The sequence below is a fragment of the Teleopsis dalmanni genome, chromosome 1, assembly GCF_002237135.1.
Source record: "Teleopsis dalmanni isolate 2A chromosome 1, ASM223713v2, whole genome shotgun sequence".
Taxonomy (NCBI): Eukaryota; Metazoa; Arthropoda; class Insecta; order Diptera; family Diopsidae; genus Teleopsis; species Teleopsis dalmanni.
In genome coordinates, this window is record NC_051846.1 from 160,619,256 (window position 1) to 160,631,862 (window position 12,607).

General features: G+C 23.0%; 1 protein-coding gene across 6 annotated transcripts in view; it reads right to left on the reverse strand.

Moving 5' to 3' along the window:
* The window catches only part of LOC119669680 (dynamin), a 28,531-nt gene that overhangs the window by 11,467 nt on the left and 4,457 nt on the right, over nucleotides 1-12,607 (reverse strand). For 5 of the 6 annotated variants that reach the window (XM_038079675.1, XM_038079673.1, XM_038079674.1 and 2 more), the window contains 9 exons: nucleotides 9,368-9,441; nucleotides 8,542-9,298; nucleotides 8,356-8,472; nucleotides 8,055-8,283; nucleotides 7,817-7,974; nucleotides 7,643-7,749; nucleotides 5,304-5,497; nucleotides 4,456-4,575; nucleotides 3,068-3,082 (listed from right to left, as the gene is read on the reverse strand). In XM_038079675.1, coding sequence (XP_037935603.1) covers nucleotides 3,068-3,082; nucleotides 4,456-4,575; nucleotides 5,304-5,497; nucleotides 7,643-7,749; nucleotides 7,817-7,974; nucleotides 8,055-8,283; nucleotides 8,356-8,472; nucleotides 8,542-9,298; nucleotides 9,368-9,441 — 1,771 coding nt within the window. The remainder of the gene's footprint in view (nucleotides 1-3,067; nucleotides 3,083-4,455; nucleotides 4,576-5,303; nucleotides 5,498-7,642; nucleotides 7,750-7,816; nucleotides 7,975-8,054; nucleotides 8,284-8,355; nucleotides 8,473-8,541; nucleotides 9,299-9,367; nucleotides 9,442-12,607) is intronic. The other variant, XM_038079676.1, reaches the window with a different exon arrangement.

Consider the following 12,607-nt stretch of genomic DNA (forward strand, 5'->3'; position numbering starts at 1 on the left):
TCAAATACTGTCTACTTGGTATATCAATGCTATATCAAAATATTTGTCCTGTTAGGATTAGATATTTTAAGTTAAGCATATTCAAATTATCTAAATTTACATAATTAAATAATATATATTAATATAAATATATATTTATATTTCAAATATAATAAACAATTTTATTTATTTACTACAAACTTATGCCTTGTTTTCACTATGTCACTTTAAATGACAATTATAATTGACTGGTGTGTCAAATGCGCTTTTTATGATATGACATCATATGACTACCCATTTGACATTGAAAATGACATAGTGAAAAGAAGGCATTAGAATTGGAAATATATATGATGAATTATTTGATATAAAATCAAATATCTAATATTTGTTATAAAATCAAAGATTTAATATTTTTAAAGCTGTAAATAAAATATGTATTAAAATTTTTTTTTAATTATATAGTATGAAATATATGATACTAAAACAAATATAAGTTTTTTAAAAGTATTAATTGGTGAATAAAATTAAGAACCACTTTTCATAGAATCATATATTCAATAGGAATATATGACGTGGTTCTGTAACTCCAATTACGTACAAACTAGTTAATGTATTAACACACGTTTTCAATTCCTTTTCTGTACAGTTTTTAAGTGATACTTTAGCTTATACAAAGAATATTATAAGACTTGATTCCTTGATAACTCGAGAACTTTGTAATAATACAAACACAAATATATATAAAATTTTATCACTTTACTGAATTACCGAGGACATCTGAATAATCATAATATTAACAGCAATGAATATAAAGTTTAAAAATATTATAGTATCACTGCTAGTATTTAATCGTTATTTAAATTATTTCAATTAAATTTAAATAAAATTTTAGTAGTCTAAATTAAAAATCATAAGCGAACTATATCAATTTTAAGCAACTTGCAACTATATGCCACTACAATCCTATTTTAATTTTTTAAACTTAATAATTTTATGTGTATTTTGAACTATAAATATAAATAAAAAATTGTAAAGATTAAAGTTTCTAAAATATAGATATACTTTCTAATATTTTATATATATAATGTATTATTATCGTTTCTAAATAATAATTGCTTGGGAGTACATGAGGTTGTCGATTACAGTTTCAATTAAAAACTATAATTAATAAATAAATTATATCATAAAAAGCCAATTCTATTATTTGCTTTTAAAAAAATAGTGATGATTCATTTACCAAACAAATGTAATAATTGAAAAAAATTTAGTGCATGAAAAAGACAAAGCAAATTTTTGGAACAAAAAAATAAATTTCAAAAATCTGAATTTGAATCTAAAGCAAACATTAACTTAATTTTCAATACATAATCAAATGAATTACGAACAACAAAATATTTAAAAACTTTCAATTTATTAATATATATGGATATTTAAATTATATTTCAAATATGGTTAATATTTAATATTTTTCTTTTTTAAAAAATATTTTTTAATTTTTATTTTAATCAATATATATATAAATATGTTGTAACAATTGTATACATAATATCTTGAATTAAATATTTATGTTAAAAATAAAGACTAATAAAATATTATAATTCATTTTATATTAATTCATTTAATTTATTTTTATTATTTATTTATTATTTATTTACTAGTTATTTACTATTTATTATTCATTTGTTATTTATTTATTATTCACTATATTATTTATTTATTATTTGTTTACTATTTATTTATTATTTTTTTCAGTATTTTATAGTAATTAAAAATAAAATTTAACATACAGTTAAGTTGATATATCAATTTTTTCAAATCTGCATATATTATTTCGAATTACATATAATAACAAAAAAAATTAATTGATATGTTATAATTATCATTATAGAAATTTTGTTTTATTTATTATTATTATTTATTTATTATTATTTATTTATTTATTATTACTAGTAATTTATTTATTATTATTAATTTATTTATTATTATTATTATTTATTTATTTATTATCATTATTTATTTATTTATTATTATTATTTACTTATTTATTATTATTATTTATTTATTTATTATTATTATTTATTTATGTATTATTATTATTTATTTATTTATTATTATTATTTATTTATTAATTATTTTTAATGTTTTAAATATTATAATTAAATATTACAATCATTATTTTTTATTTTTTTTAGTATTTATATATTTATATAATTCAAATATTTTTATTATTTATATGTTTTTATTTTTTTATTTAATTTTTATAGTTTTTAACATTTTACAGTCATTTTGCAAAAATATTTATTTAACATATAATTCAATTAATATTTAAATTTTGTAGCAAGAGCAAATAGTATTTTTAATTAAAAGTAATGCTCAAGTAGAAACAAAAAATATTATAATTAATCTTATGTTTATCTTATTTTACTTTTATTATTTTTTATTTATTATTATTATATATATTTAGTATTATATATTATAAATTTAATTATTTTTAAGATTTTTTAAGACAGTCATTTTAATAAAATATTTATATTGACCGCATAATTTAATTAATATATAAATATACATATATTGTAATATTTAATTATAGTACTTTAAATTAAAAGTAATGTTCAAGAACAAACGGATTAAATATTATAATAAATATCATTATTATTATTATTTATATCTTTTGTATATGCAGAACTCTCTCGTGTATATGCAGATATATACTCGTGTATGAACAATAAAAATAAATTCAAATTAACAGAACACATACACACAAAACTAAAGAAACACATTGCAAGTAAAATTATTTTAAAAACGAAAATAATAATAAAAAACATACTTTGTTTGCTTTGTCTTGGTTAAACTTTATAAAAAAGAAAAGAAAAATAGTAAATAAAATATATTTATTAATTAAAATTGAGTGAATCATTTGAATGTTACTTGTCAATTATAAGAAATAATTAAGCTCAGCACGAGTGATTGCACAAAAATGTTTACTAAGCCAATTTTTACTTTTCACCAATATTTTTGTATTATATAAAAAAATCGTGTTAAGGATATGCAAATTAAATGGTAAAAATCGTGAAATGAAACAAACCTCTTGTCCTTCCTGCTATGAAGAATATTTTTATAAACAAAGAAACATGAAAATTTAACATTAAATCTCTTTCATTTAATATTTATTATTATATACTAAAATTAATTCATAAACGATTGTAATATGTTAACACTTAATTACAATACATAAATTAAGTCACCATAATAAACATAATTAAATTATATATTACATATAAATTTTATAAAAAAATTAATAACACAAGTTTGATATTATCACATTGTCATCATATTTTTTATTTTAGTAAAAAATTAAAAATATCAATATTAATAATATATTAATAATACTAATATCCAAATATTACTAATAAAAATTTTTATTTAATAGAAAATTATAAACTTTCCAATTTTTTTCTTCTATTTTATTTTTTTTTCATAGTTTTCTGTAGAACGTTTAAGAAACACATTCGCTCTCACCCAGTCCAAAACTGAAATTTCCTTCCACACCACGTTTTATTTATATTATTAGCTGCGTTTTAACAAACAATGATCTGGTACTTTTTTACTGAAACGGCACACATCTCAAATAAAATGAATTATCATATATTTCTTTGTTTACAAAATTATATTTTTCCTTTTTGCTAACGACTCCTTGTTGAAATTAACTGTTTGTTTTAAAATATAACAAAATTTATCATTAAATACGTTCAGCTTATATTTTCCACATAGAATTCACATTGAACCAGAATATGAACCAGCTTAATTTCAGTTGGTCGCATTGTTATTATTTTCCGTATTCATTTAAAAGATCATTGTTTGCGAAAGGCAGTTGTTATTATTAAGAAGGGACAATAATAAGTCGCAATTTATAAGATATATTAGGCTATACTTGCAGAAAACCTCCTATGTTAATCTGGGAATATCAAAACCAACAATATCTCTTACACTAAAGCTGTAGACTTAATCCAAATGAATAATATATGGAGATATGGAAACAGTGTCTTGATAACTAAAAAACAATCTAAAAACTTTTCTAATAGAAAAAAAAATCTGTGATTAACTTAAATTCAGATATATAGACTGAAAAAGCTAAAGACAATTCTAGGTGTTTGCATCGACCCATGATTTTGAAAGATTTTATATTCGATATTTCTAAGCAGTACAGTGTCCAAATGTAGGACTAATGAATATCTTTATCTAACCAGTGTCTGAAGTTGAAAACGAATCCGCATTTTTGGTGCAAGATAATGAATAGGTTAAACACTTATTAACTGGATAATTTTTAATATATCCTAAATCAAAAAGATATTCAATTGTTATAATTTTTGTTGGTTCAATATATATTACTTTCTTTGTCTTTGTATTAATGAGGAAAGCTTTTCATGTAGGCACTTAAAATGTATAAAATATATAATGAACTTATTTACTTACTTCATCACCATTCTCCTGATTAACTTGTTTTTCAGGATAAACACCAGCACGCAAAAATGATGCTTTCCATGACTCCACATCTTCGACTGTCTCGCAAGATAATTCAAGTTGTTTATAATCCTAAAGATATTCAGCAAAAAAATTAAAAATATTCCACGTATAACTATAAGAATCTCCAGTTTTTTTAGATATCAACTACATCAACAAATTCAAAAAAATTCAAAAGATTATTTCTCCTAATGTCATGCAATATACTAATTAACAAATTTAACTCTGGATCCTTCCTAGAAATTCTTATAGAATTTGTTATTTATAATTGAATTGTAGAATTGTTAATGCAGGATGTAAATAAAAAAACAGAAACAAATTAAATAAAAAATAATTAGCCATAATACAGCATGGAATTGGATTACAAAATTGTTCTTCTTGACGTGTGCAAACGCGGCAATATTGCAAACGAAATAGACCCAGAAATTAGGGTCAACATCTATTTGCATACAGCAAGGAAAACAAGTTTGGGAAAAATGTTGATAAAAACATAGTAATTTTCATCAAATACAAAAAAATTTACCATTGGCCATAAGTAAATATTTGTAGTAATTCACTTGTTTAACCATTTGTTTTTTAACATTAATATTCTTTTTTTTTTTTTTTAAATTTTTGGGTTAAAATTAGGTTAAAATTAAAGAAAAACTTCAAACAAAACGAAATAGTGTTTTGGTTTAAAGATTTTTTTTGTTGTTTTTGTTTTGATTTTGAATCTTTAGTAAACCAATTCAATTAATTCATCCAGTTAATGTTTTCAACTTTGTTTTAAAATTTTTTTGTATACTACAAAAATTACTAACCTTATAAACATTACGTCCATCAGGACTAAATAAAGCAAAGGTAACACGTCTTGACATTGACATAAATCCCTGTTCAATGTCACGTAATTTCAAACCATCCAACGGTAACATGAATTTCTTTTCCTTCTCGTCTTCATCCTTGAACCATGAAATACTCTCCGATGTAAGCACAAACCAATAAGGACGAGAACCGCCTGTATAATATTAAAATTAATTTTATTTTTTTATAAGTTTAACAAATGCATTTATTGTGTTATATATAATTTATGATATTTTTTTTTATAAATATTTAATAGGAACACACGCACAATAGATGATACTTAAAATATTGAACTTTAAATAATATTAATAAGCACATACATCTACAACTGAAAAATATACAAAAGCAAAAATAAGTGCATTTATGGGACAATTTAAAAAATATTTAATTTCATTTAAAATACAAATCTCTTATTTAGTCCTAAACAATCGATCAAGCACTTATACTTACTTAAAAATATATATATATTATAAATACAATTGTAAGTTTCGTTTCGCCAAACCTATAGAGGCTTGCAAATAAAACATTTGTTTAACTTCTAAATTAAAAAGCATTAACCTATATATAGGCATATAGCTATATATATATATAACTTAGTTAAAAAATTGGACTAGCCAAGATATTTGAGGAATCGAAAGCAACAAATATAGAATAAATAACATAGAATATTATTATATATAATAATCAAAATTTCAAATCAAATATAAATTTGATATACGCTAATTCAATGTCTGCTTCAATATATTATAATTATTAACTATATGTAAACGTTTAAGTGAATTATTAAAAAATTTTAAAAATTTTAAATATTAAAAAGTTACAACTTTTTACTATTTTTTATTTCATTTACATATACTAAAAATATTTCGATGTTTTTTTGACTTTATCCTCAGATTAAATTATTTTAAAAACTAATCATGTAGAAAATAAAATTGTAAGTTTTTATAAAATTCAAATCATATTCTAATTTTTAAAAATTTATTTTATTGTTAATTTAGTAACTCATTTATTAATTAACATAAGTCTAAAAAGAAATATTAAATCACAACAAAATTTTATTTTAAATTAAAATCAATTAAAATTAATTGAATTAATTTTTTTTAATAACGAGAGTTTAATGCTTCTTTGGCTCGTTTTGTTAAAAAAGAAACAAGCCTTTTTGATAACTTCAAAGAGAGTTCTGATACTGGTACTTATAATCCAATATATATTTAAGGACTTATAAAACCAAGGGCTGATGTTGTGTATTTGGCAGCCTTCGATATTGATGTATCGGCGGCTAAAAATTCAATAATTTGAATAAAATTTTGGAATTATATTTCAAAACTATCCAAAAAAACTTCTCTTTTTTCATAATTAACTTGAAAATTAAATTGTTATAAAATTGTTTTAATTTATTTTTATATATTTTAATAGTATCCTGATGATCACTATAGATTTTAGTCGATATATCTGTTTAAATAAAATTTTTTAAAACTAATAAAAAATTTTTTAAAAACGTGTTATAATTTTAATAGTGACCATATATTTGGTCATTAAAACAATTAATTATTTTAAATTACTAACTTAATTCTTTACTTACATACTATAACTAAACTATCAAAAACATTCTTGAAAAAAATTATTGTAATTTGTATCTATAACTAAACTATCAAAAACATTCTTAAAAAAAATTATATACATTATTATAAACTTTAAAAAAATATGAAATGCAATTAATTATTTTGCCTTTTATAATAAAATAAAAATTTTAAAATGGTATTTGCTCTCAATAATTATGTATAAAAAAATATTTTAACATAGCAATGAATACGAACATAGCACGACAATATCTGAAGTTGGCTTACAAATAAAAAATATTTGATTCTAAAATAAATTACATACTTATTAAATATTTTATTTGTAAAATAAAATTAAACTAACTGCATGCAGACATGCCTACAAATCTAAAGCAAATTAGAATTAAATAGCAAATTAAAATATAAAGAAGAACATAGAATGCAATTTAAGAAAAAGAAGTAGCAATACGAACCGAGAAATTGTGGCAAAAATTGCTTCAAAGCTACAAAAATGAACAAAAATTCAAAATAAAGAGAGCAATTCAACAAAAAAAAAAATAATAAACTTATCTAATAAGAAATAATATAAACAATATTATGTTATCATGCTAAACAAAATTGCCGTTATACACTTAAAAATAATCTACACTCAAAAATATCATTAAATAAATATGATTGTATTCATATTATTAATTAAAATATTATATGTATTTTGCAATTATAAACATTTTATTACCGACCTTTCATTATACCCAAATTTTGTATAACCATATGACCTTTTCGAATGACCTGATTGCCAAGCTGGCGAGTGCCCGTTTTATTGGCATTTTCTGACTTACTCTGAGCACTAAATAAAAAAAAATTAAAAATATTAATATGTTTGAAAGACACAATTTTAATGTTATTGCATTTACTTTGCAAAGCCAATAAAATCCTCATGGTTGGTATTCATGTAGGCTAACTCGAAATCAATTAATAACAAAATTTGTTCTTTGCAGTATTGCTCACGTTGACGAATGTGTGTGGTAATAATACGTTCAGTTTCTTCACGTAAGCGTGGATAACGAGACATCTATCAAATCATTAGAAAGAAAAAAAATTGACAATCAATTAAATAAATAATTTACACGTTTTTCAAAAGAATTTCCTTACCTTATCAGTACACATTCGCACAACAACAGATAACTCTTGTACGACTAGATCAACACATTTAATTACAGGCTCTTTTAATTGTGCAATTTGACGCTTAACAATAGCCTCGAAAGCCATATCTGGTGTGAAGAGGCCTACACGAATACCATGTATATTACGAATGGCAAAAGAGATCTCACGACGCAACTCTTTTTCGTCACATGCCATTTTAACAATTTCAAAACGTAATCTACAAAAAATAAAATCAATAAATAATACATAAATACATATAAATATATATATATATAAACTATAAACAAACCGTTCATGAAATATTCTATTTATTTTAGCACCACCAGATAATTCATTTGTATTAACTAAAGCTGAACCAGATCCTTCAATAGTACGTTCAAAATCGGATTGTAACTGTTGTATCATTCTAAAAAATACAAATATTTTTATTCAATATATCATATCCTATATTAATATATTGATAATAAATGCTTACTGTAACATAGCTTTTGTCTTTATACTGGGATCATCGGGTCGGAAATGCTTGAATTGTTCAACATCTTTTTCTAAAGCAAGCATTTGTTTCTGTAATTTGTCACGTAATCCGGGTAACGTATCTCGTATGTGATTGGTCAACTGTTGATTGAGTACACGTTGTAAATACGGTGTACCCAAACGATCAGCGATATGACGATATGATGGATGACTTAAGAAGAATTTACGTTCTGCAGCTAAAGCCATATGTATATCTTTACGCCCCTCAATATCTTTTTGTGAACGATTTACTACACCAATATAACCACGTCGCAATGGCAATAGTTTATTTTCCAATATATCTCGCGCATCTGTGCCTTCATCCATCAAATCAAGTTTTGTAATAACACCAATTGTACGTACACCCTGAGGATCGACTTCTTTTGCCAGTTTCAAAGCATCTGAATTGGCTAAATCGGTATTCGCCGGAGTTACAGCTAATATCAAGCATGTTTCTTTTTTGATAAATTGAAAGATCATTCCTTTTATCTGTTGCTCAATATCCTGTGGTTGATCACCAATTGCTACTTTTGTTAAACCTGGCAAATCGATTAATGTTAAATTGAGTACGTGTGGTGAGTATACACGTAAATTGATGGGAATGTTTGATATGCCTTTATTACTGCCTGTCACGCGATCCGTTTCATCTTCAATCTCTTTCCGAATTTCATCAAAATTAGTAAACTTTCTTCCTTTGCAATGCAAAAATTCGCCATATTCTATTTATGTAAAAAACAAATTTTCATTAAAAACATTTAATATATAAAAACAAAATTAATAAAACTTACCAGTGATGCCATTTATTAATTGCAATATTAGGGGGCGGCGTGTTACAATTCCAGAACCGCGAGGTAAAAAATCTCTATGGAAATATAAAAACAAATATATATATTTGTAAATAATATATATATTTATATGTATGTAATTATGTTAAAGTTTTCTGATATCAATTGGTTGCTTTGTAAAGATTTGAATTTAATAAATTTTTATAATTGAATTTCTCCTTTTTTTTTGGTTTTATATAATACAGAAACTATATACCTATATATACTTATATAAAAATACATAAAGTAAAAAATGTTTAAACCTAAATTTTTTACTTTTTCCCATAAATTTATATCTTTATTATTGCAATCAAGTGTAGAGGGTTTTTTATTTTATCAAATATAAAATTTGAATTAAACAAAAAAATAATTAATTTAAGTGTTTGCGTGCAAAAAAGTACTTATAAAACTACAATAACAATTATTTATTAATTATTGTCTACTCAGCAGTCGAAACTTTCTTAATCAAATTGTTTATGTGTAGAAAATTTTACGTCTGACTGTCATTATAATAGAATTCAATAAGATTACAATATTAATTATATATAAATAATAATAAAACATGAATAAAAAACTAGAAAACATTTCATTTTTATCTTGTAATAAATTTTTTAAGTAAATACAGAGGACGCTACAAATTAGAATTCTTAGCAATTGGAACTTTCAGAAATAAGTACCAGATTTTGTCATGATTGAGTGCTTTAAATTAAGACCTGTGGTGGGTGCATTATTAGCCATTAGCCATTAGTCATCAATTAGTCATTAACAGTAACTACTTTTAAGTTTACATAAGTACATATGGCATATTACATATATCACAGAAAGGATTGATTTACTTTACGTTTTAGAAATAAATAAAAATATCCACTTTAATTAATTTCAGAGTATTGATATCCATACTTTATTAATTATAGTGTCCTTTATTTAAGTCTTTACTTTATTCAATTCTTTATAGAATCATATCTAACACTAATATTTTTTCTAATCTAGCAAATTTTCCGGATTTTAATTGTCGTACTTTTATGGTTTTAGTACTTAAGCATAATTCTAGCCAGATTAACATACTCTATTATAATAACGTTGAAAAGAATTTTATTTCTTTCATAACGAGCATCTATATTTATAGTTATTATGGTAGTTCTATCAAATACTCCTACAGGTACTACTGTCATCTGTTATTCCTAAAAAAATACTCGTTATTTAGTCTATTTACTTAACAAACCTTTGCAGGGTTTCGAGTTATCTGGTTGGCTGCTTCTTTTCGCATCAAGTATGGGTTTATGGTTTCTCTACTAAAGGCTACAACTTCTTCACTACAACTTCTTCCTTAGACGTTACTTAACTCAAACATCGATAAAAGTTATTGTATATCTTACAAAATTTTTGAGTTAAAATTACAAAACCCTTTTTTTTTAATTCGAGTCAACTGGAGAATCTATATCTTTAACTATCGAATACTGTAGAAGAACACAGCATCAAAACATACAGTTCTCAGAATCATTTGATCTTATCTTAGAGATATTGTAGTAATAGATGTTTTTTTCAATCCAATCCTTAAGAAATTTGCGGGTAATATTATTAGATCTCATATATTCAATACCCTTCTACACATAAACAACCAAACTGACCCATTTGTTAAGATTATAGCGCTGTCTATCAAGTTATAGGATGCAGGCAAAAATTAAGCACAGTCACCTAAAATATATTACTAGTAGGCGATGTGTTTTAACTATAATCCAATCACGAATGAATATTCTAATGTGAACGAATTTTACAATTATACCAGTCCAGTGACTTTCATGACTATACCAACCGCTTTCTGCAAACTGATTCGCAATTTATAGTTACTAACTATATACATAAGTATGCATATTAAACTGATCGACAGTAAGATAGCCGGGTTCCTAACGATACCAATTTGATAATGTTAATTGATAGATAGTTAGAGCTTGCGTATACACTCTGTGGACGAGTTCCCAAGCACCCAATGTAGACACATTGCCTCGAGGCTATTACATCTTTGTCTGGTTGGTAGAATATTTATAGCACACGAATTTAAGAATTCTAACAAACTCGCATTTGGCTATGTTAAATATGTAACTAATTAAATAATAATTTTTGTAACACAGATTATAACTTACCCTCTATGTATGGTAACAGAATGTGTCAATAAACCTAAGTGAATCCCCTTGCGATCACCAGTATAACCCAACTTAAGCTAACTTAATTATAATTGATATGATATTCATCTTATTTATATAATATAAATTCATATTTAATATAAATTAATATAACATTTAACAACATGTATTAAAAAAATAATAAATCAATTTATATTGTTTTGATTTAGTAATTATATATAAAACATATATAATATATAAAAAATATATAATACATAAAAATAATATATAATATATAAAAAAACATATTACATATATAAAAAAATATATACCAAAAAAGCAGTTACATTATTCCTTCAATTTTATAACAATAATCAAATTTAATCCCTTTTATTTGATAGGTTTTTTCAAAGTTACGAAAATGCTATTACCAAAATATTTTATTTATCTTATCTGCATATATAGTACATATGTGCGTAGGATGGAGTATATGTTGTTTCCACTTGCTTATACATACTTGGGCTATGTATTAAAATAACACATATTTGTTATCTAAAAACATTCCAAATAAACAAAAAGTAAACGCAAAGTTAAACGAAAATATTTTACAAACTAATTTGAAAAAAATAATACTTATTGTATGTATACTTTAGATAAATATTTGTAAGATATAGATAGATACTGATTATAATAAAACACAAAAAACGCATATTCACATGAATTAATTTTTGATTTTTACATAAATAAATTATACAAAGCTGGTATGTTATCAAAATACTGTCATCAAAATGAGAGAGAACACATATATATTTATATATACTATACTATATACTACAAATGATGTACATATAAATTTTGTATCTTTCATAAAAGCTTAATGAAATGCTTAAAGCGCATATCAAATATACATATTGCACTCAAAGCATTTGTTTATATCATAAATTTAACAAAAAAAGTCATGAGTTGTGTAGTTGACTTAAATTGATTAGATGTTAATTCATTGCTTTAACATGACATTTTTCAGAATTAGTAATTTTTTCATATACTCGTACATACGTATATGAGTATTTCCGATTTACAATGA